General features: G+C 37.8%; 1 protein-coding gene across 6 annotated transcripts in view; it reads right to left on the minus strand.

Annotated features, from left to right (window-relative positions):
- Nucleotides 1-22,033, minus strand: part of Ccdc15 (coiled-coil domain containing 15) — an 84,956-nt gene continuing 62,923 nt past the window's right edge. For all 6 annotated transcript variants that reach the window (XM_029564483.1, XM_029564500.1, XM_029564494.1 and 3 more), the window contains 4 exons: nucleotides 4,217-4,393; nucleotides 3,747-3,895; nucleotides 2,100-2,216; nucleotides 1-264 (listed from right to left, as the gene is read on the minus strand). In XM_029564483.1, the coding sequence (XP_029420343.1) occupies nucleotides 152-264; nucleotides 2,100-2,216; nucleotides 3,747-3,895; nucleotides 4,217-4,393 (556 nt within the window). In that variant the 3' untranslated portion in view covers nucleotides 1-151. The remainder of the gene's footprint in view (nucleotides 265-2,099; nucleotides 2,217-3,746; nucleotides 3,896-4,216; nucleotides 4,394-22,033) is intronic.

Consider the following 22,033-nt stretch of genomic DNA (forward strand, 5'->3'; position numbering starts at 1 on the left):
TCTGGCATTTTGTTTTTAGTTTGTAAGTTCGCATTAATATGTGTTGCCAACTGTACATATCTTTGGTTTATAAAGAGATCAAAACAGCCAAGACAAACTCTTGATGCTTCTTGATTAGTGTGGGGAAGATGTTTTTGGGAGGGGCTGTAGCTCAGGTTGTGCTCTGTGAGGCTGGATCTGCTGACACTGTGGTGGACATCCATTTAGCTTCAAGTTGTCTTGATTTTGCATACAGCGACACAGCACTCTGCTGACATTCCTTAGCTGTGAAAAAGAGGGAATTAGCTAGCATGAGAAGTGCTTGGATTTTTAAAAAGTTATATGCAGTAGATTTTAAACTATTTTTAAACTATAGAACTCTTCAGTATCAGCAATTAATGAAAGTTCAGGAACACTCTGTACTTAAATTACATTTAAAAGAATCATATAAACTAAAACTTACCATTGTGACCATTTTAAGCGTACAGTTCAATAATAAATAGTTACATTACTGTGAAACAGAATTCTAGAACTTTTTCATCTAGAAAAACTAAAATTCTATATCCATTGAATGACAATGCCTCATTTCCTCCTACCTCCAGCTCCTAGCAACCACCATTTTACTGTTCCTGTGAATCCGACTGCTTTATGGATCTCACATAAGCAGCATCATATAATGTTGGTCTTTTTGTGAATGCCTTATTTTACTTAGCATAATGTTGCAACATATGACAGGATTTCCATCTTTCGAAGCTTGCTTACTCTTCTGTATGTATTCTCAAGTATATTCCACTTTTTAAAATCTACTCACAAGTCGATGGACTAGGGTTAGTTCCATACGTAAGCTATGATGAATAATGTTACTACAAATAGGGGGTAGAAACATCCGTTTCAGATCTTAATTCTTTTGGATGTAAACCCAGAAGTAGGACTGTTAGATCACAGGGTCTTCTTTTGCAGCAATGATGGTAGAACCCCATGAATTTACTAAAACCCACTGAATTGTGTACTTTAAGTTGGTGATTTGTGTACATGTGAATTATATCTAAACGTATCTATTAAAATACAACTGTATATGGTTGAATAAAGCCAATACTTACTTCAAGGATTCTGACTGAACCAATAACTAATCTGGTTAAATAACCCATCAATCTTGTCATTTATGTAACTTTGATTCTTATTTTCAAGAACCTGGCTAGAAGTTTAGCCTTTTCTTGTTGTGTGATATAATCTAAGTGCTGTCTTTAATTTATAACATTAAATCATTTGAAATTTTGCATCAGGAAATAAAGTGAAAAAAAATTCATACCAGCAATGGCAACTTTTATTTCATTTGCTGCAAGTGTGTCATCTGCCAGATTTTAAAAGATAGGGAAATAAGGCAGGACTTAACTCCTTAACTTTAGATACACTTTTGGAAATATTTAATCACAATTATCTCACATAAAAGATATTCAAAAGCTAGGGTCTGGCTTTGGGACAATAAAAGTATAATTAAAAAAATCCTATGTCAAATGTCACTGAACAAGAAAAGAGGAAATAATTTACAAGGAAAAAAAGAAGGAAAATTTTGAGAAGAAAATGTGCATCAAATTCAAATTCTTCTCGTCTCTAATTATTATACAAAACTAGAAAAACAAATGGCATTATAGATGGGCACTGCACAGAGCTGATTTCATCACTTTCCTTTCTACTTTTCCAGATACTTTCAACACTGTGAAGATTAAAAGGCACAATTTTAGGAAGATGATAAATAAGATAATCTCAAAAAATTCTCTTGACCTCCGCTGATCAGAGCAAAGAAAGAGAAAGCTAAACAGACTGGAAGGAAAAAAAAAGACAACAACAAAAAGCAAAGAGAAACCTTATTTTTCTGATCACTTTAAATATAATGGGTTCCACATGGTTCAGAACAAAGAAGAGACAAGTCTGGAAGTCAACTTTCAATGTTGGTCCCAAGGAAGGTATCTAATTGCAAACAGTTATCATGTGGAAAGCATTTCTTTCCAGAATACGTCCTGTGAACTTTAACAGCCTTTCCTAAACAATCTTTCATGGCTAACTTTAAATGAAAGTTGAAATACTACTAGTTGTTGCCACTGATTTCAGATTCTCATTACCTTTTTTTGAAGTTCGTCTGTGTGCAGAAGCAAAATTACGAATGGCATTTCGTAGAGTTGAGTTCCCCTCGGAGATATCAGATGAACTGATGACTGAATGTAATGCCCGGTTATATGCTGCAAATAAAGATTTGCCTAATAATGAATAAACTCTCACAGGATTTAACTTTAGTCACTGAATAACATATTTATTGGGTACTTACAAAAATGTAAGTACTCTGTGAGGAAAGAAAAGAGAATGCAAAAAATGGTAACAAAGTTTTGTCTACATGAACTATAACTACACTATAAACTATACTACTATTACTATTTCTAAACCACAGGCAATACAAAATATCATCCCAAAATAGAGATGGGAAAGAATGAGTAAGTATGGGACACTGGAAGATTCCCAGGAATGCTACCATTTAAAATGAGGTTTTTTTAAAACCGGTGTTCCATTTATTATTTATTTATTTATTATTTATTTTCAAGCTAAGAATATGCTAATTTATTTAGACTTTCACATATAGTGGATAGAATTCTTCAGTGTAACATCAACAGCTTCTGAGGTATATTTATGTCCTATTTTTTTCTCCTGGTTGATTAGTACAAGAACTCATTTAATGATTACATTATAAGCCATAGTAATATACATTCAAAGTTTTGTATATACTACGAATCTCATAATACAAGATACATGAAAGGGAAGATGGAGAAAGGATAGGACATTTAATGGACTGGTTCAGGGGGCCCAACATCTGTCCAAATGCAGTTCTGGAAAGAACAGACAACGGAACTGAAAGACAGTTCCAAAGAAGTGACAGAATAAACTGTCCAAGAATTTCACACACGGAATCTGAAAATTCACTCACCACAAAAAATTTAAAAAAAAAGTTTTGGAAGATTAATAGGAACAAAGAAAAGGAAGCACTGAGGATAAAGCATTAGGAGATGCAAAAGGGGCAGAAGTTTGATAAGACCAATGTGGCCTTTGGCCAGGAAGAAAGCATACAGAATATGTCATGCATCTTGTGGGAAGACATAGATTTTAAAATAGGGGAATGGTCAGAGTGTTAAGTTCAGGGGACTGATAGGAAATTAATATCACCAAGATGAAGCAATCCAAGAATATAAATACCAGCACTATTTCAGTGTGTATATGAGGCTGACATAATCTCTATAGCCTATAACAATATATTTAAGGATAGACAAGAGACATTAGTAACCACAGGAAGGACTTCATTCTCTCTGGCTCCTCATATTCCTGACAGAACTCATTTTCCTCAGTGTCCCACGGCAGAACTGACAGTCTAATATGGCTACCTAGGCTAGGAAGTCTATATCAGACACAATTCAAGTATGTGGATAACAGACTTCCAACTTAGAAACCAACTAAAGGTAAACTCTGAATAGTCTCCAATTATGGGAACATCTGTAATCCAAGTCTCCTTTACAGTGTAATGAGCTGGAAATATTTCCCTACCATAAATGGGATCAATCAGAAACAAAACTATAATTTTCACTGTCTCACATAGTTGTTTTATAAAGGTACAAACAAAATTTTCTCATATATAAGCACTCAGTAAATTCTAAATTCACAATCTACATTTTAAAAAAAATTTTAATTGCCATTAGACCTCAACAACTATTCTTTCAAGAACTTACCTCTGTAGTTTTTATAGAAAATACAATTATTGGCACAGGTATCAGGATGAGCATCCCAAAAATCAGGACCACAGCAGCATAATGGAGGTAAAGTGATATTATAAAGCTTCATTTTCTCCTGGACCTGGGCTCGTAAAGCTTCTACATATCTATAAAAATACAGCGTGATCAGGCAAAACAAATGTCTCCTGCACATCCCAATGTACAGCAGCCTTAAGTGTTCTATTTCATGACTCATACCTTTTCCTCTTCACAGTAAGAAACAACACTAGGAGAAACTGCAGTGCTCTTTCCGAGAGGCACTAGCCAGTCGCGGCAGCAGGTGAAGTGTGTCCCCCCAGCAACCCCCCTCCCAGATGAGGAAAAGCATGAGAAGACACAACCAATTCTCTTTTATGGAGACCATGAAAACCGACTTCCTACTAGATCTCCACTAGAGCCAGAATTCCATGCAGAACTTTTCAGATCACCTTGCATATTCCTTTTCTCTCTGTTGCTGTTTTTCTCTGGCTCCTTTTATTTCTTCAAGTTGTAACTGGGCAAAGATGTTACTTATCTTCTCCCCTGAATATGGTTCTTCACGAAGGTTCATTCTTAGGATCCTCTGCTCTTCTGCATAACGCTGCTGTTCTTTTTTTTTCTTTATTCTGAAAATAAAATAAAAATATAATTAGGAATTTATAAAACTGCTATTTAAAATTAGTTTCCTGATCCAAATAACTCAAGTAATTGCCCTCAAAAAGAGAATCACAAAATCAGTTTAGTAAGCTGCTCTCAGACATATAAAAGCTGGAAGAAAAGTATCTCTAGTAGACCTGCAAGTACAAGGTGTGTGTGTGTGTGTGTGTGTGTGTGTGTGTGTGTGTGTGTATTTCAGGGAGAGGAAAATAATACTACAGGTTTATGTATTTATGATTTTTATTTAACTTCAAGTAATAATCATCTACGTAAGCCATAATAATACTAATAATAATAATAATGTATTTTGTATGTAAAAAAATAACAGAATGGATGGGGAAGATGGAAATATATTAATGTAAATGTACTATACATAAAATAGTACAGTACCATTTGAAGATAGACTGAAAAATTAGTGATCTATAAAATAAATACTAGAACACCCCACAAAATAACAAAAAAAAGTTATAAGTAATGAAGGATGTCAAATGGAATAAAAAATAGAAAAGTAATTCAAAAGAAGGTAGAAAAAGGAAACTTGTAAGGGCCAAGGGGAAGGGACTTCAGGTAAAAAGAGATAAATGCAGTGATATAGAGAGAAAAGAGAATAATGTAGTAGGAGGATTAAATGTGGGAGAAATGTGAGGGTAGGCAGAGGCGGGAGCAGGGGAGGGATAACTACTACTAATAGCCTTTTGAAAATGTCATGTCACCTACCACATAGAAAAGTCTTAAGTATAGACAAATACATTATAAAAAGAGTTTAAGTGGCTTTATCCTATAATGGACAGACAATGCCTCTACCAGACACCACAGGTTAGCAAATAAAAAGCCCAATGCCAGGAGTGGACAACTGAGTGCAAGGCGAGAGGTGGGGGGACATGGATGGACATGTGACATCACACTACATGGGATGACCCTCAAACAATACTGGCTATTGCCACAGCTCTTGGCTACTCCCCAAAAGTTGACACTAAGACCCTATTGCTGAAGACATATGAGTCATAGAACAAACAATGAGAAATCAAGCTGGTACTGACCTCAAAGCTTCATCTCTACTGGCTAGCTTTCATAGTACTGGAAGGTGCTATACATGCTATAGGAAAAGAAAGGTAATCATCAACCCTTTTCTAGCTGTGAACCCTATGAAGTACAGTAGTAACAAGTGGCCTGGCAAGATATGCCCACTAGTGTAACAGTGGCATGAATATTATAGGAGTAACCAACTACTTTCTGATTGGCTTTAAGGCCCACTTCACAAGATGGAGCCCAAACCTGATATCAGACCTAGGAACCTGTGGCTAGGCAGGTCATGGACTATACGGGAGAACCTACTCTATTATTCTGCTAAACGTTATTACACTGCCTCCTAACGACTGTTATATTCATAAATTAACACATCTCTCAAATCTCACCAGAGAAGATTCTTTTTATAGAAGATGGCAAATAACAGAGACACACTACTGGTCAATGTGCAGAGAATAAGAGACTGCAGAGTGCTTAGCCCCAAATGGGACACCCATATCATACCTTCTCCTCCCAAGGCTCAGAGATCACTGTAGAAGGGTGGGGTTTCAGGGGACTGCAAGAGCCAAAGGTGGTGGATGATCACAAGTAAAAACTGTTTTTCAGACTTCAGGGATGTTACATATATGAATGTACAGCAATTCTAACAGTATGCACAAGATCTATACAAGCTCAAGTCAGAGAAAATCCCAGAATGGAGGTGGAGAGGTGGGCAAGAAATTACAGCATAGCTGAGGAACTATTGGCAACTGAGAGCTTCGGGAGAGAAGAAAGTCAGTTTTATTGAAGGATGTGATGCAGAGTAGATTGACCAGGTTCCAGGGATGGAACATATACCAAAGAACATTTGGGAACACAAATTAGACTCAACAGACCTCTGAAAAATAATAATAGAGAACATGAATTCAAGTGGAGGTAACAGGAGGGTGGGATGGACATAGAAGGAGATTTGAAAATACAATGTATGAAATTCTCAAAAAATTTAACAAAAATAGAAAACAAATACCAAGATGGTATGTCTGACACTATTAATAATTATATTAAACACTGCCAAGTAAAAGACAGAGATGGTCAGATCTGGTAAAGGTCAAGTCAAAACTACATGTTGTGGCCAAGAAAGGCATTTTAAGCATAAAGGCACAATTAGAGTAAAAATAATTTAAAAATGATATACATGAGAGTAATTAAAATGAAGCATATATATCAATGTGTATATATATGTGATATATCTCATACATGCATGCATACAATATCAGAAAAATGTAGATTTCAGAGCAAAGATGATGATGAGAGATATTATCACATAATGATAAAGGAGACAGATCTATCCCAAAACTTTGATTTTTGAGAATGGTCTCACTATGTAGGCCTGGTTGGCCTAGAACTCATTATGTAGACCAAGCTGGCCTTGAATTCAAAGAGATTTGCCTGCCTCTACCTCTCAAGCACTAGGATTAAAGGTATGCAGCACCATGTTGGCCTACACTCCAAAGATTTTTTTAATGATTTTTATCTATTTTTAATTGTGTGTGTGTGTGTGTGTGTGTGTGTGTGTGTGTGTGTGTGTGTGTGTATATTTTCAGCACAATAGAAAGAAAAAACAGTACCCTTGGAAGCCAGAAAATGGCATCAGATCCCCCAGAGCTGGAGTTACAGGAGGTTGTGAACCACCTGATGTGAGTGCTAGAAACTAAACTTGGTTTGGTTGCAAGAACAGTCCACAATCCTAACTGTTGAGTCATCGCTCCAGCCCCAACCACCAAACACTGCTAAAACGAAAAAGAAATATTAAAACATATGAAGGTGATCTTGGGATACAGCTCAGTGACAGAAAGTTTGCTTAGCATGTGTGAGGCCTTGGTGTAAATTCACACCACAACAAATATATATACTTTCATGTGTGTATTTTATATGTATATGTATATATGTAAATGTGTATATATGCACATATACAAGTATATGAGGCAAAGATGGATAGAACTACAGGAAATACAATCAAGTTAGAAGTACACATTTCAATACCTACCCCTCAGCTACTGATAAGACAGTGGATAGAACAATGGCAGTGATATGGTAGAGCAGACTGACACTATGAACCAACTGACATTTATGAGAATATTGTGAGAGTTCTAGAATGAAAAGAAAAATATTATTCTACTATAAACCTCTTGATTTATCAAGGTAGATAATAGTCTGGGCTATAAGACAAATATCAATAAATTTAAAAGGATTCAAGTAATATATAGCATTATTTTCTCCTATCATAATGGACTTATAAAAGTTAATAAGATTCTTAGAAAAGTCTTATGGGTTTGGGAACTACACAATACTTTCTAAATAACTCATGAACCAAGAAGAAATTAAAAGTAGAAAATAGAAGGAATTTTGAACTGAATGAAAATGATTTATCAGATGCAAGTAAAGAGAATTTAATAGAGAATTTCTAGTATTAAATGCCAATATTACGAAAAAAGAAAAAAAGGGATCTCAGAACAAAGACTTAAAAACCTTAAAAGAAAATCAAGAGCAATCAAAGTAGAAAAAAAGGAGTCTGAGAGGGTAGGTTTCAACCTCCATCGGTGTAGCTGCTCTGATCTCAGCAGACCTCCAGAGAGTGCCGAGTTCTGGCATTCCACTGGCCTCCCTCTGGCAGAGGGCCTGAGAATGCAGAAGACTGCCTGAGAGCCCCCAGATCCTGCCACCACAGGATCTAATTGTGCCATACCCATCCCCTACCTGGGATTTCGTGAGGCCCCTCCCAAGGCCCCAGGGCAGATGTGGCTTTGGTAGGCTAAGGTTGAGATCCTAGCAGATAGCCTGAGAGGGTGGCTAGTTCTGGCCTCCCTCTGGCAGAGGGCCTGAGAACGCAGGGGACTGCCCGAGAATGCCTGGATCCTGACTCCATGTGGTGAAGGAAGCCTGAGTATACCTGACTGGAACCTGCATTAGTCTTTGGTGGGTACTCCTGAATAGCTGATCTGTTCCCTCCCCAGTCAAAAGACACAGGCTGAGTGTATTAAGAAACAAAATCCATCTCTTTACTGTCTGCAAGAAACCCAACTCACCTTAAAGGACAGGCACTACCTTAAGGTCAAAGGATGGAAAAAGAGTATTCCAAGCAAATGGCACTAAGAAATAAGCAGGGGTTGCAATTCTAATATCTAACAAAACAGACTTCAAAGTAAAACTAATCCAAAGAGATAAGGAGGGTCACTTTATTCTGATCAAAGGAACAGTTAAACAAGAAGATATTACAATCCTTAACATATATGCACCAAATTCTGGTGCACCCAAATTCATAAAAACAATACTATAGGACTTTAAGATATAGATTAATCCCAACTCAGTAATAGTAGGGGACTTCAACACCCTGCTATCTCCATTAGGCAGGTGAACTGGACAAAGAATAAACAGAGACATCTGAACCAGACATCAAATGGACCTAACAGACATCTTTCGGATATTCCACCCAAGCACCAAAGAATACACTTTCTACTCAGCACCCCATGGAACTTTTTCAAAAACCGAGCACATACTGTGCCACAAAACAAACCTCAACAAACAGAAAAAAAATTAAAATAATTCCATGCAGTCTATCAGACCACAATGCAATAAAGCTCAAAATCAACACTGGATAAAGCCCTAGTCACTACAGGAACTTGTGGCAACTGAACAACACACTCCTAAACAATTAATGGGTCAAAGGAGAAATTAAGAAAGAAATAAAAGAATTCCTGGAATTCAACAAAAACAACAGTACAACACAACACAACCTGTGGGATACATTAAAAGCAGTCCTACCAGGGAAGTTTATAGCTCTAAGTGCCTACATTAAAAAATTAGAAAGAGCCCAAATAAAATACCTAACACTGCAACTCAAGACACTGGAAAGGCAAGACCAAATGAAACCCAAACCCAGCAGAAAAAAAAGAAATAACAAATATCAAAGAAATTAATGAAATAGAAACAAAGAAAACAATACAAAGAATCAATGAATCTAAAAGCTGGTTCTTTGAAAAGCTAAACAAGATAAACAGACCCTCAGCCCAGTTAACCAAAAAAAAGAGCAAATCCAAATTAACAAAATCAGAGATGAAAGGGGAAACATCACAACAGCCACCCAAAATATCTAGAACATTATGAGGGAATATTTTAAAAACCTATATGCTACTAAATTTGAAAATCTAAAAGAAATAGATGAATATCTAAAATCATGGGAACTACCAAAGTTAAACCAAGAAGAGATCAACAGTTTAAACAGACCCATAACATATAAAGAAATTGAAACAGTAATACAAAGCCTCCCAACTAAAAAAAGCCCAGGCCCAGATGGATTTACAGCAAAATTCTACCAGACATTTAAAGAAGACCTCCAACCAATACTACTTAAATTATTCAAAACAACAGAAACAGAGGGAGAACTCCCAAATTCCTTCTATGAAGCCAGCATCACTCTAATACCCAAACCGGGTAAAGACAACCACAAAAGAAAACTATAGACCCATTTCCTTAATGAACATAGATGCAAAAATTCTCAACAAGATACTTGCAATCTGCATAAGACACACATCAAAAAGATCATTCACCATGATCAAGCTGGCTTTATCCCAGAGATGCAGGGCTGGTTCAATATATGTAAATCAATAAATGTCATTAATCATATAATGGACTCAAAGACAAGAAACACATTGTCATCTCAATAGATGCAGAAAAGGCTTTTGACAAGTCAGCATGCATTTATGTTCGAAGTCCTAGAGGGAACTGGACTGGAGGTAACATACCTCAACATAATTAAAGCTATATACAACAAGCCCACAGACAATATCATTCTAAATGGAGAAAAACTGGAAGCATTCCCATTAAAATCAGGAAACAGGCAAGATGTCCACTATGTACACTCATTTTCAACATAGTGCTTGAAATTCTTGCTAGAGCAATAAGACAGGAGAAGGAAATTAAAGGAGTACTAATCAGAAAAGAAGAGGTCAGACTATCACTTTTTGCAGATGATATGATACTATACCTAAGGGATCCCAAAAGTTCCACCAGAAAAGTCCTAGAACTAATCAGTATAGTGGCAGGTTATAAAATCAATCTACGAAAATCAGTAGCCTTTCTATATACCAATAACAAGCAACTGGAGAAAGAATACAGGGAAATGCTCCCATTCACAATTACTGGGAAAAAAACCAAACCAAACCAAAAAAACACCTTGGAATAAATCTGACCAAGACACCAAAGATCTCTACAATGAAATTTTTAAATCATTAGAAAGGGACTGAGGAAGACACCAGGAGACGGAAGGACCTCCCATGTTCATGGATTGGAAGAATTAATATTGTGAAAATGACCATCCTACCAAAAACAATATATAGATTCAAAGCAATCCCAATCAAAATCCCGATGACATACTTCACAAAATTAGAAAAAAAATCCTTAAATTTGTATGGAAACACAAAGGACCCCAGATAGCCAAAGCAATCCTGAGCACAAAGAGTAATGCTGGGGGGATTACTATACCAGATCTCAAACTATACTACAGAGCTATAGTCATAAAAACAGCATGGTGGGGGCTGGAGAGATGGCCCAGCGGATAAGAACACTGGTTGTTCTTGCAGAAGACCCGGGTTCGAATCTCAGCACCCACATGGCAGCTAACAGTCTGTAACCCCAGTTCCAGGGGATCCAACAGCCTCTTTTGTCCAGACCCGGGTTCGAATCTCAGCACCCACATGGCAGCTAATGACTGTCCATAACTCCAGCTCCAGGGGATCCGACAGTCTCTTCTGACTTCTGCGGGCATCGTACGACACGGGTGCACTCACCTAGATTCAGGCAATACATGCATACACATAAAAAAGAATAATAAACAAAATTTAAAAAAAAAAACAAAAAAACCCAGCATGGTGCTGAGCATGGTGGTGCACGCCTTTAATCCCAGCACTCGGGAGGCAGAGGAAAAAAAAACAAAAGACCCTGGATAGCAAAATATATGTTGGGAAAAAGTAATAATGCTGGGGTGGGGAATCACCATACTACATCTCAGATTATATTACAGAGCTATAGTCATAAAACCAGCATGGTACAGGCACAAAAATAGACACATAGATCAATGGATCATTGAGGATCCAAACCCGAGTACATGCAGTTTCAACCACCTGATATTTGACAAAGGTGCCAAGAACACACAATGGAGGAAAGACAGCATCTTCAACAAATGGTACTGGCAAAACTGGATCTCAACGTGTAGAAGAATGAAACTATATCCTTCTTTCACCTTGCACAGAAGTCAACTCCAGATCAATCAAAGACCTCAAAGTGAAAAATGGAAACCCTGAAACTATTAAAAGAAAATATTGACAGTAACTTACAAGATATAGGTGTAGGAAATTATTTTCTAAATTGGACAGAAGTTGCTCAGAAATAAAGGTCAGCAATCAAAAAGTAGGAGCACACCAAACTAAAAAGCTTCTGTACAACAAAAGAAACAATCAAAAAAGTGAAGAGAAAACCCACAGAATGGGAAAAAATATTCACCAGTGACATAAGGTTTAACATCCAAAATATATAAAGAACTCCAAAAAAAAAAAAAAGAATTGAAAAACCAAATGTCCAGTTAAAAGATGGGCTAAAGATATAAACAGAGGTCTCAAAGGAAGGAATAAAGATGCCTAAGAAACATCTCAAAAAGTGTTCAACATTGTTAGTAATTAGGGAAATGCAAATTAAAACCCCTAAGGTATCATCTTACCTCAATCGGACTGGCTAGGATCAAGAGAACAAATGCTGGCAAGGATGTAGAGAAAGGGGAACACTCATTCACTGCAGGACCTTTGACTTATCTTCACATAAATGGAAGTGGTAAAAGAAAGGAACCAGAGGCTCCTCCCAAGCCCATGTGACCCCTAAGAAACAGATTCTCAAATGACCTTAAGTGTAAAGATAAATTGAGTTATTTGGGCCAACTGTATGGTCTTAAACACCCAAAAGGAAAGTAAAGACATCAGTATATTTCTTTAAAAGTTCAAGGCCTACTCCCAGACATTAGGCTTGTCTATATAAAAAGTTATTTAGACAATTATTTCTCATTGATGATTTTGTTCCTAACCAGAAAGTGCTGCTCAGATGTAAGATTCAAATCTTGGTCTCCAATACTATGGTGCCCACCCGTAGCTAAGGGAGACAAACAGCTATTGTTCTAAAATGATAGATATATTTGTTTTCTCCCCCTATCTAGAAGCCTTTGAGAGGGAACTGACACTGAATCTAACTCCACCAACAGCTATCAAAATACCTGAAAGCAAATCCTGAATCCATCACTCTAGAGTCCAGCCTTGGAAGACAAAAGAAAAATGAGGAGGAACCCAATAGAGGGATGCTTTTGGAAGCCCTTGTCAAGAAATTCCAATGGACTCTTATATGAACATTTGAAAAGTGCCCTGTTCTGCCTTTTTTCGAGTTCCCTGTATAGAACTTGCAATGCTAATTACTCCTGCCTTTACTTCTCCTTCACATCTCCTAGTCATGATTCAAGGACTTTCTTTTCCCCATACAGATAAGAGTTATGAAATTTGAGAGTGTTTTAGATAGACCTACTAAAAGGGTACTCCAATTGCCTCACCCTGAGTCCCCTGTTCATTGTGGAAGAAGCCAGAGTGGTCTGCATCCCGATTCCCTATTGGCAATTTGGGTAACCTCTTCAGAGGATGGTGTGATAAGAATAGGAAGTAGGAATTGGCTAGACATTTAGGGTAAAAAGACCCCAAGAAAAGTAGCCAGTTTTCTTGGTTAAAACTCACAATGTCCTTGGGCCGCTTAGCAACATACTCTGTTCCAAAGGCCAAAAATGTCTAAAACACTTGGGAGCTTTTATCTAATCCTTAGAAGATTTTAGGGTTACCTCTTCAGAGGGGGGAATGTTAGTGTAGCCAAAAGCCCCATTTAAAAAAAAAAAAATCAAAGAAGAAGAAAGAATACATGAAGTTATCAGAAAAAAGTGGTGGGTAGATATGGGAGGAGTTGAAGGGGGAGGGAGTGGGTGTGGATTTTATCAAAACACCTTATATGCATGTATGGAATTCTCAATAAATTATTTATTTAAATGTAAAAAAGCCGGGCGTGGTGGCGCAGGCCTTTAATCCCAGCACTCGGGAGGCAGAGGCAGGTGGATCTCTGTGAGTTCAAGGCCAGCCTGGTCTACATAGTGAGTTCCAGGATAGCTGGGGCTACAGGGCGACCCTGTCTCAAAAAGACCAAAAAAAAAAAAAAAAAAGTAGAAAAAAGAAAAAAAGAAATAGGTGCTGGAGAGTTGGCTCAGCAGTTAAAAGCACTGGCTGTTCTTGCAGAGGATGCAGGTTCAAATCCCAACACCCACATAGAGTCCAATAACCATCTTAACTCCAGTTCCAGGTGATTCAACGCCCTCTTCTGTCCTCTGTCAGCACTACACAATATGAGTGCATTTTACACACATGCAGGCAATACATGCATACACACGAAATAAAAATAGGTAAAATATTTTTTAAAAAGAATAAAGAAAATATAGAGCTGAAACAGAATTGTCAAAATGAAAAACAAAAGTGATTGAAAAAGTACTGAAATGAAAAGTTACGTTTTTGAAAAGATTAATAAAATTGATGATATTAAGCCAGTCTAACCATGAGGGAAGAAGATACAAATCATTAAAAAATTAAAAATAAAGTTGGGAGGCAGAGGCAGGTGGATCTCTGTGAGTTCAAGGCCAGCCTGGTCTACATAGTGAGTTCCAGGACAGCTGGGGCTACAGGGAGACTGTGTCTCTAAAAGACCGAAAAAAAAAAAAAATTAGTTCTTGGTCCTATGCCTGCTTGAAGATGTAGAGCCTAACTTTCGCTCCTCCGCCAGCCACCTCTGCTGCCATGCCTCCCCACCACGATGGACTCCTGCCCCTCTGGAACCATTTTATTAAAACACAGCTCAAACCTAGCTACTCCAGTGTTAGATCAGTGCCATCCAGCAAATCACAAACTAATCCAATTTAGTCAAGGTAGCAGAATGCAAAACAGTCCACACTGCATGATTCCATTTACAGGAGATGCCTTGTTTTATGGTTATTGTGTTTTGCTTTATTGTGCTTTACAGTTACCGTTTTTAAAGAAATTGAAGGTTTATGGCATCTGTGTCAAGCAAGTATATCAATGCCATTTTTCCAATAGCATATGCTGTCTTTGTGTCTCTGTGCCACATTTTAATTCTTCCAATATTTCAAACTTCTCACTATTACTATACCTACTACGATGATCAGTGATCAGTTATTTTTGGTATCACTATTACAACTGTTTCATAATGTCACAAATAGCATCCATATAAGATGTTAAACAATCAAAAACTGTCTGCTCCACAGACCAGATGTTTCCATCTCTCTTGTTCCTCAGGTTTCTCTACTTCCTGACACACAATTGTGAAATTAGGACAACTGATAGCCCGCCAATGATCTCTGCATGTTAAAGTGATGGATTGGTCAAATGTCTCTCATTTTAAATCACAAAAGTGAGAAACAATTAATCACCAGTGAGGAAGATATTCCAAAAGAAAAGACTGAAAAAGCTAGATCTCCTGTGGCAAGAGCGAAATTATAAATGCAAAGGGAAAGTTCTTGAAGGAAACTAGAAGTGCTATTACGGTGAACACATGAATGACAAGTAAATGAAATGGATTGAGTGCTGATAGGGAGACATTTTTAGTAATGCAGATGGCAAATCAAACCAGCCAGAACATTCTAATCAGGCCAAAGTCTAACCCTGATCAAGGCCCTTACTGTCTTTATTGTCTGATGCTGGGAGAACTGAGGAAGCTAAACAGACAAAGTATAAAATTAGCAGAGCTTGTTAGTTCATGAGGTTTAAGCAATGAAACAATATCTACAACATAAAAAATACAAGGCAGACCAGCAATTGCTGACGTGGAAGTTATAGCAAATTACCCAGGGGATTTAGTTAGCTGATGAAAGTGGCTACACTCAACGACAGATCTTAAATATACATAAAACAGCTCTTTATTGAAGAAGACAATATATAGAACTATTATTGCTAAAGTAGAGAAGTCAGTGCCTGCCTACAAAGCTTCAAAGGATAGAAGGGCTATCTGTTTAGGGGCTAATGCACCATTAAGTTAAAGCCAATGCTCATTTCCCAATATGAAAATCCTAGGGATCTTTAAAATTATATTACGCCTACTTCACTTGTGTCCTAAATAGAACAAAGCCTAGATAACAAAATACCCATTTATAATATTGTTTATTAGAAAAAAAAAAAGTTTGTGACAGTTTCATGTATCCCAGGCTGGGCTGGAACTTGCTATGTAGCTGAGTGTTCAAGTTTCCTGTTGATGTGATAAAATTCCTTGACCAAAAGCAATGTAGGAGAGGAAAGGGTTTATTTCACCTTCCAATTCCAGGTCACAGTTCATCACTGAGAAAAGTCAGCGCTGGAACTCAGCGCTGGAATTAGGAACCTGCAGGCAGGAACCATGGTGGAGCACTGCGTGCTGGCTTCCTCTCTGGCTCACGCTTAGCTAGCTTTTTATATAACCCAGAACTACCTATCTGTTCAAGGAACACTGCCACCCACAGTGGGGTGGGCACTTTACATCAATTAATAATCAAATTAATCCCTTACAGTTATGCCCAATTGAGGCTTCTCTTCTCAGATGACTTTAGGCTGTGTCAAGCTAACAATTAAGGCTAACCAGGGCACCAAGGTGACCATAAATTTCTGATCCTCCTGTTTACACTTCCAGAGTGCTGGGATTATAGGTATGCACCATCATGCTCTGTTTACCATCATGTGGTACTACAGATCAGATCCAGGGCTTTATGTATGCTAGGCAACCAGTCTATCAAGTGAGCTATATCCCCAGTCTATTTACTGAATATTTTAAGCTCACTATTGAGAAGTACTTCTTAGAGAAAACAAACAAGGATTCTTTTGAAAATATTACTGTTTGTTGATAATGCACTTGGAGACCCAAGAACTCCATTAGGGATGTATGAAGAGATCAATGTTGTTTTCATACCTAATACAATACCACTCTTTACAACATAGAGTTCAAGGAAGAGTTTCAAATTTAAGTCTTACTGTATACGAAATATATTTTGTAAGACCATAGCTGCCATAGATAGTGACTCTTCTACTGGATCTGGGCAAAGTTAATTGTAAACATTCTGGAAAAGATTCACCAATAAGAACCAACTATTCTTGGGAGAAGGACAGAGTGTTATTACCTAAATCTTAGATGAAGTTAATGCCAAACTTTGTGGTTGACATTTAGGGGTCTAAGATTTAAGCAGAAAAATTAACAGCAGATCATGGAAGGCATAATAAGACTAGAATTTGAAGTGAAGCCTGAGTATCTGAATGACTTGCTATAACCTCATGATACAACTTTAACAGATCAGAAGGGGCTTCTAATAGATGAACAAAAACATATGTTTTCTTAATATGGAATCTATTCAGGTTTAAGGTGCTATGAATACAGCTGAAAAGAAAAGAAGGATTTAGAATATATAAACTCAGTTCACAAAGCAGCAGCAGGGTTTAAGAAGACTGATTCCTTTAAAACAGGATCTCACTATGTAGCCCAGGCAGGGGGTCAAACTCATGATGATGATGATGCTTCTCCTTCCTCTTCCACTTGTAATTTCCCCTCCTCCTTTTCCTCCTTCTCCTCCTCCTTTTTTCATACTAGAGATCGAGCCTGGGGCCTCACATCAGCTAGGCAAGCACTCTATAATTGAGCTGAGCAATAGTCCCAGTCTGATTCCAATTTTGAAAAAAGTTCTATTTTCAAGCAGCACTGTATACTAAAGAGATATCTTTCATGAAAGGAAGAATCAATTTGTGTTATTCCATCTTATTCTAAGAAACTGTTAGCTAAGTGTGGTGACTTGGGTGTCTAGGGCAAGAAGATTGCAAGCTCAAGGCTAGTCTGAGCTATACAAGAAGTTGCAGGCCAGCCTGAACTACAGAGTGAATGAGACTCTGTCTCAAAATAAAAAAGAAAAGGCAAAGAAATTGCTGTAGCCATTCCAACATTCAGCAACCATCATTTTGATCTGTCAGCAGCCACCAACACAGGGACAAGATACTCTACCAACAAAAAGATTATGATTTGTTGAAGGCTCAGATGATTGTTTTTTGTTTTTAATTTGGGAAAGGGTCTCCCTATGTAGCCCTGGTTGGCCTGGAACTCATATAGACCAGGCTTGCCTCTAACTCACAGAGATCTGCCTGCCTCTGCATCTCGAATGCTGGGATTAAAGGCGTGTGCCACCACACCCAGCTAATAAAGTATTTTTAATTAAAGTATATTCTTATATATTTTAAGATACAATGCTATTACATGTTTAACAGACTACTGTATACTATAAAGATAACTTTTATATATACTGGAATACAATTTGGGTGACTACTGTGATATTCACTTTACTACAGTGGTCTGGAACCAAACCAACATATCTCAAAAGTATGCCTCAATATAATTCTAAAAAATACAAAATAATCTATCATACAAAAAGCAAACCAGTGTTGCTTGGAGAAGGGGTAGCAGAAGGTGCAGAATAGGCTACCAAATGGCATAAAAAAAGTTCTGAGAATGAAGGGTAGGTTTACGGTCATGACTGGTGGTGGCGTTATACGTTACATGTGTTAAAACATAACATTTGGTGCTGGGGAAATGGCTCAGTCAGTAGTGATTGCCATGCAAACATGGAGACCTGAGTTTGGATCCTCAACACTCATGAAAAAGCCAGGTTCAGTGGCAAAAACCCCACTGCTGGCAAAGCAGAGACAGGTAGATCCTCAAGATCACTGGCCAGCTGAAACGGTGAGCTCCAAGTTCAATAAGATGGAGGGGGCTGGAGATGGCTCAGCAGTTAAAGAGCACTGGCTGCTTTTGCAGAAGAATTCCAGTACCCACATGGTGGCTATTGACTGTCCATAACTCCAGTTCTAGGGGATCTGATACTCTCTTCCGTCCTCTGCAAGTACTACAGGACACAAGTGCACTTACATACACGCAGGCATAACAGTCATTAAAAAAACCTTTTAAAAAATAAGGTGGAAAGGAAATAAGAAAGATACCTGATGTATACCTCTGGCCTACATATGCACACACACAGAAATACATGTGCACACACACACACATAAAACATCAACTTTCATACTTTGAATTTGAACAATTTATTGGACATCAATGAATTTTATCTACTCAAATCTCTAATTACAACTAGCGAGAAAATGAGCATCACAATGAGAAGAAAAACAATGAAAAAACATAATTAAATGATTTGCTAGAGGTACAGCTCAGTGGTAAAATGCATATTTACCACACACTAGGCCCTGGGTTCAATCACCAGGACCAAAAAGAAAAAAAAAGGAAATATGGCTGATTCAGGAATAGAACTGATAAATACACGCTGTTAGCAAAAAATAAATAAATAAATAAATAAATAAATAAAAACAGGAAAGTGATATGCAGGAAATGTGGGTCATGATGAAAAGACATGATCTACACATCATAGGTATGTAGGAAAGAGATGGATCTCATGTCAATGGCACTGGTCAGATCTTCAACAGGGTTATAGAAGAAAATTTCCCTAAGTTATGGAAAGATATAGCTATAGAGAGTCAAGAAGTACATAGAACACCAATAAAATAAAATAAAAAAAATACTTTAAAACAGATGAGATTATCTTCTGAAGAACATCATGAGGCAAATTCATACTCACGCTTCTTGAATAAAGCATAGCTGCTAAATTCTAGGCCTCTGGTCAGTGACAGACTGTCAACTCCAAGGGAATTAAAGCCTTCATTTTGTTAGATTAAATGTAAAGTCTAGAAGAAATTCTACAAAAGCTGAAGAATCAGGCACGAGAAAAACAGTCAAGGATGTGGTAGATGTGGAAGAACCAAATCCATCTACATTCTGACAGCTAATCATTAGCTACCCCCAGAAGAGAGGAACAGGCCAGTTTAAACAAGGATTTTTCTTACAATTACCTTCCCACATTTCCTGAGCTACCTCTATAAATCTAAATTGAGTATTTCTCAAAGAGCATAAAAACAGTTTTTATGGTATGACTGAAACTGAAATGCAAGATAAAGCTGTAATAGAGTAGAGGTGAGAAATTTCATTATTGCAACCTGGGATATCTTTTTATACCAGTAAAGATCAAGATTTAAAGGCATATAAGGCAGTCTACCGGGAATGTGAGAAAGGTGATGTGGAAAAAGGCCAACACAGGCACATACACAGATCACAACTGACTTTAAAATATATGTCATGGTGCTCTCTTAACATAAGCTAGAGAATGTGAGGAAAAGATTAAAAATGCAAAACTTAAAGATAAGCCTAAGATCACAGGTGTTTTTGACTAAGCATCTAAAAACATAAAGAACTTTGTTAACCACCATCTCCAGCACAAAGAAACTTATCTGACAAGGTCTGAGAGCTGGGTAGAAAAGATCTATGGGTAGAAAAAAATATGAATTTGAAACTAAACTTATTTAGCAGAATAATAGTAGCAGGTTCACCCCTGGGGCCTACGATCTCCCCAACCATGGGTTCTTGGCCAGATTTATAGTACCAGGCACATGTTTCCTCCAGTGGAGCATGCCTAAATCCAGTCAGAAAGTGGTTGGTTACCCTCATAATATTTGTGCCACTATTACTCCCATGGACAATTCTTTCCACACTGGTCATTATTGTAGTTCATAGCAGGATAAGGGAATTGAGAACCAAAGTTTTCCCCAGCAGCCTGTACAGCATCTTCCAGTACTATGAAAACTAGGCAGCAAGAAGGAAGCTTCTTGGTCAATACCAACTTGATTTCCTCATGTCTGTGACCAATGTTTGTGGTGTCTTCAGTGATAGGTTCTTGCTATCAAGTTCTGGTGGGCAAGCAAGAACAATGACAATAACCTGTTTGTTTGGGGGGGTATCTGGGACAACTCTACCCAACAAGTCAAGGGGAGGGATCCCACACCTGGCACTGGGCTTTTTATTTGGCAACTTATAGCTCCTGGGATGAGCATAATCCCCTGTGTACAGTAACTCCAATGAAACACTTATAAAATAGGTTTCCATATTGCTTTTTCAGACATCCTTAGTGTTAGTAATTCCTCCCTCAGTCCCCTCTTCTGGCCTACCCTTCCATCCTTCTTCCCACTTAAACCTTCCTCCCCATTGTTCCCCATGATATCATCATGTTCTACTCTCCCCACTTCTTTAAGCTCTTTCTCCCCCCTCCCCATCAATAGTCCTTTTCTGGTTTCCTGGATTCTTCAATGTGTAGAGCATAAATGTCAATGGAGTCCTCAGTCATAAATGGAACTTCTATACCACACTCCTCCCCAAGGCTCGGGGACCACTGCAGAAAAGGGCAGAAAGATTGTAAGAGACAGTAGTTGAGGAGGATCAGAGTGAAACAGTGTCATTCGGACATGACAGGGCCACTGCACTCATGCACTCACAGCAGCTGTGGTTGCCTGCACAAGATTGGCACAAATCAAGCCAGTCAACATTCTAGCATGGAATGGGAAGGGGTTCATGAGTTCCTGCTCCTAACTGAAGAGCTATGACAGTTGATGGCTTCTGGGGGAGAGACAGTCAGTTTTCACTAAGAGTACAGCTCCTGGTAGGTGGACCATGGTCCAGTGGATGGCCCCACACCCAGGAATATATGGACAGGACAAATTGGAGTGGTTTATTTTTAAAAAGTGGACACCAAGTTGGAGGGGGATAAGGAGTTGGGGGTATATCTAAGAGGAGTTAGGGGGAGGAGTTGGGGCTGAATATGATAAAAATACATTGTATGAAATTCTCAAAGAATTAATAAATATATTTTTAAAAGACAACTTTGAGGCCATTCATATTTGTTACATTCAATAACTCCTGACATTGTCAAAAAAGCAAATCTAATGAAACAAATTGAGGTTTTTCAATGATGAAATGTAAACACAGCCAAGTGAATGACAATAGAAAAGAACAGCACCCAATTCAAACTGTGTGTGAGTTTGGGCCCTACAAACAGTAGCATAAACAATTTCATATGAAGTTATTTCATACTAGCATACTTCTCTATATAATAAGCTAAAAGCTAACGAAACAACACTTCAGCATTGTTTTTCAAGGGTTGACATTGGGCACTAGTGACAGAACTGATGTAATTAGCTCCCTGCCTCCTCACAGGTATCCTTCTCCTCAGTCAAACATCTCAAGTCACCTCAACTTCTGTCTTTAATTCTACTTACCTCACTCACTCTGAACACAGCTTAAAGGTTCACACTCCAGGAAAACAGCTCTCTTTAAGGGGACAAAAAAAAATCTTAGCTATTATAATAGTTTATGGCCCTTCCAAAAGCCACAGTACATAAACAGAAATGCATTCTGTGAATTAAAATTTTAGGGGGGGGGGCGTAGGGAAAATGTCTAAAAAGGTTCTGCTGGGGAAGAATAATGAAGAAAAGGTTGAGGATTTTCAATAAAAGAGGTAAGAATGCAAGAGATTGCAAGTTGGTTTATAAACTCAATATACTGGATGTTTG

This window comes from Nannospalax galili, unplaced genomic scaffold (genome assembly GCF_000622305.1).
Source record: "Nannospalax galili isolate Female #2095 unplaced genomic scaffold, S.galili_v1.0 scaffold690, whole genome shotgun sequence".
NCBI classification, from domain to species: Eukaryota; Metazoa; Chordata; class Mammalia; order Rodentia; family Spalacidae; genus Nannospalax; species Nannospalax galili.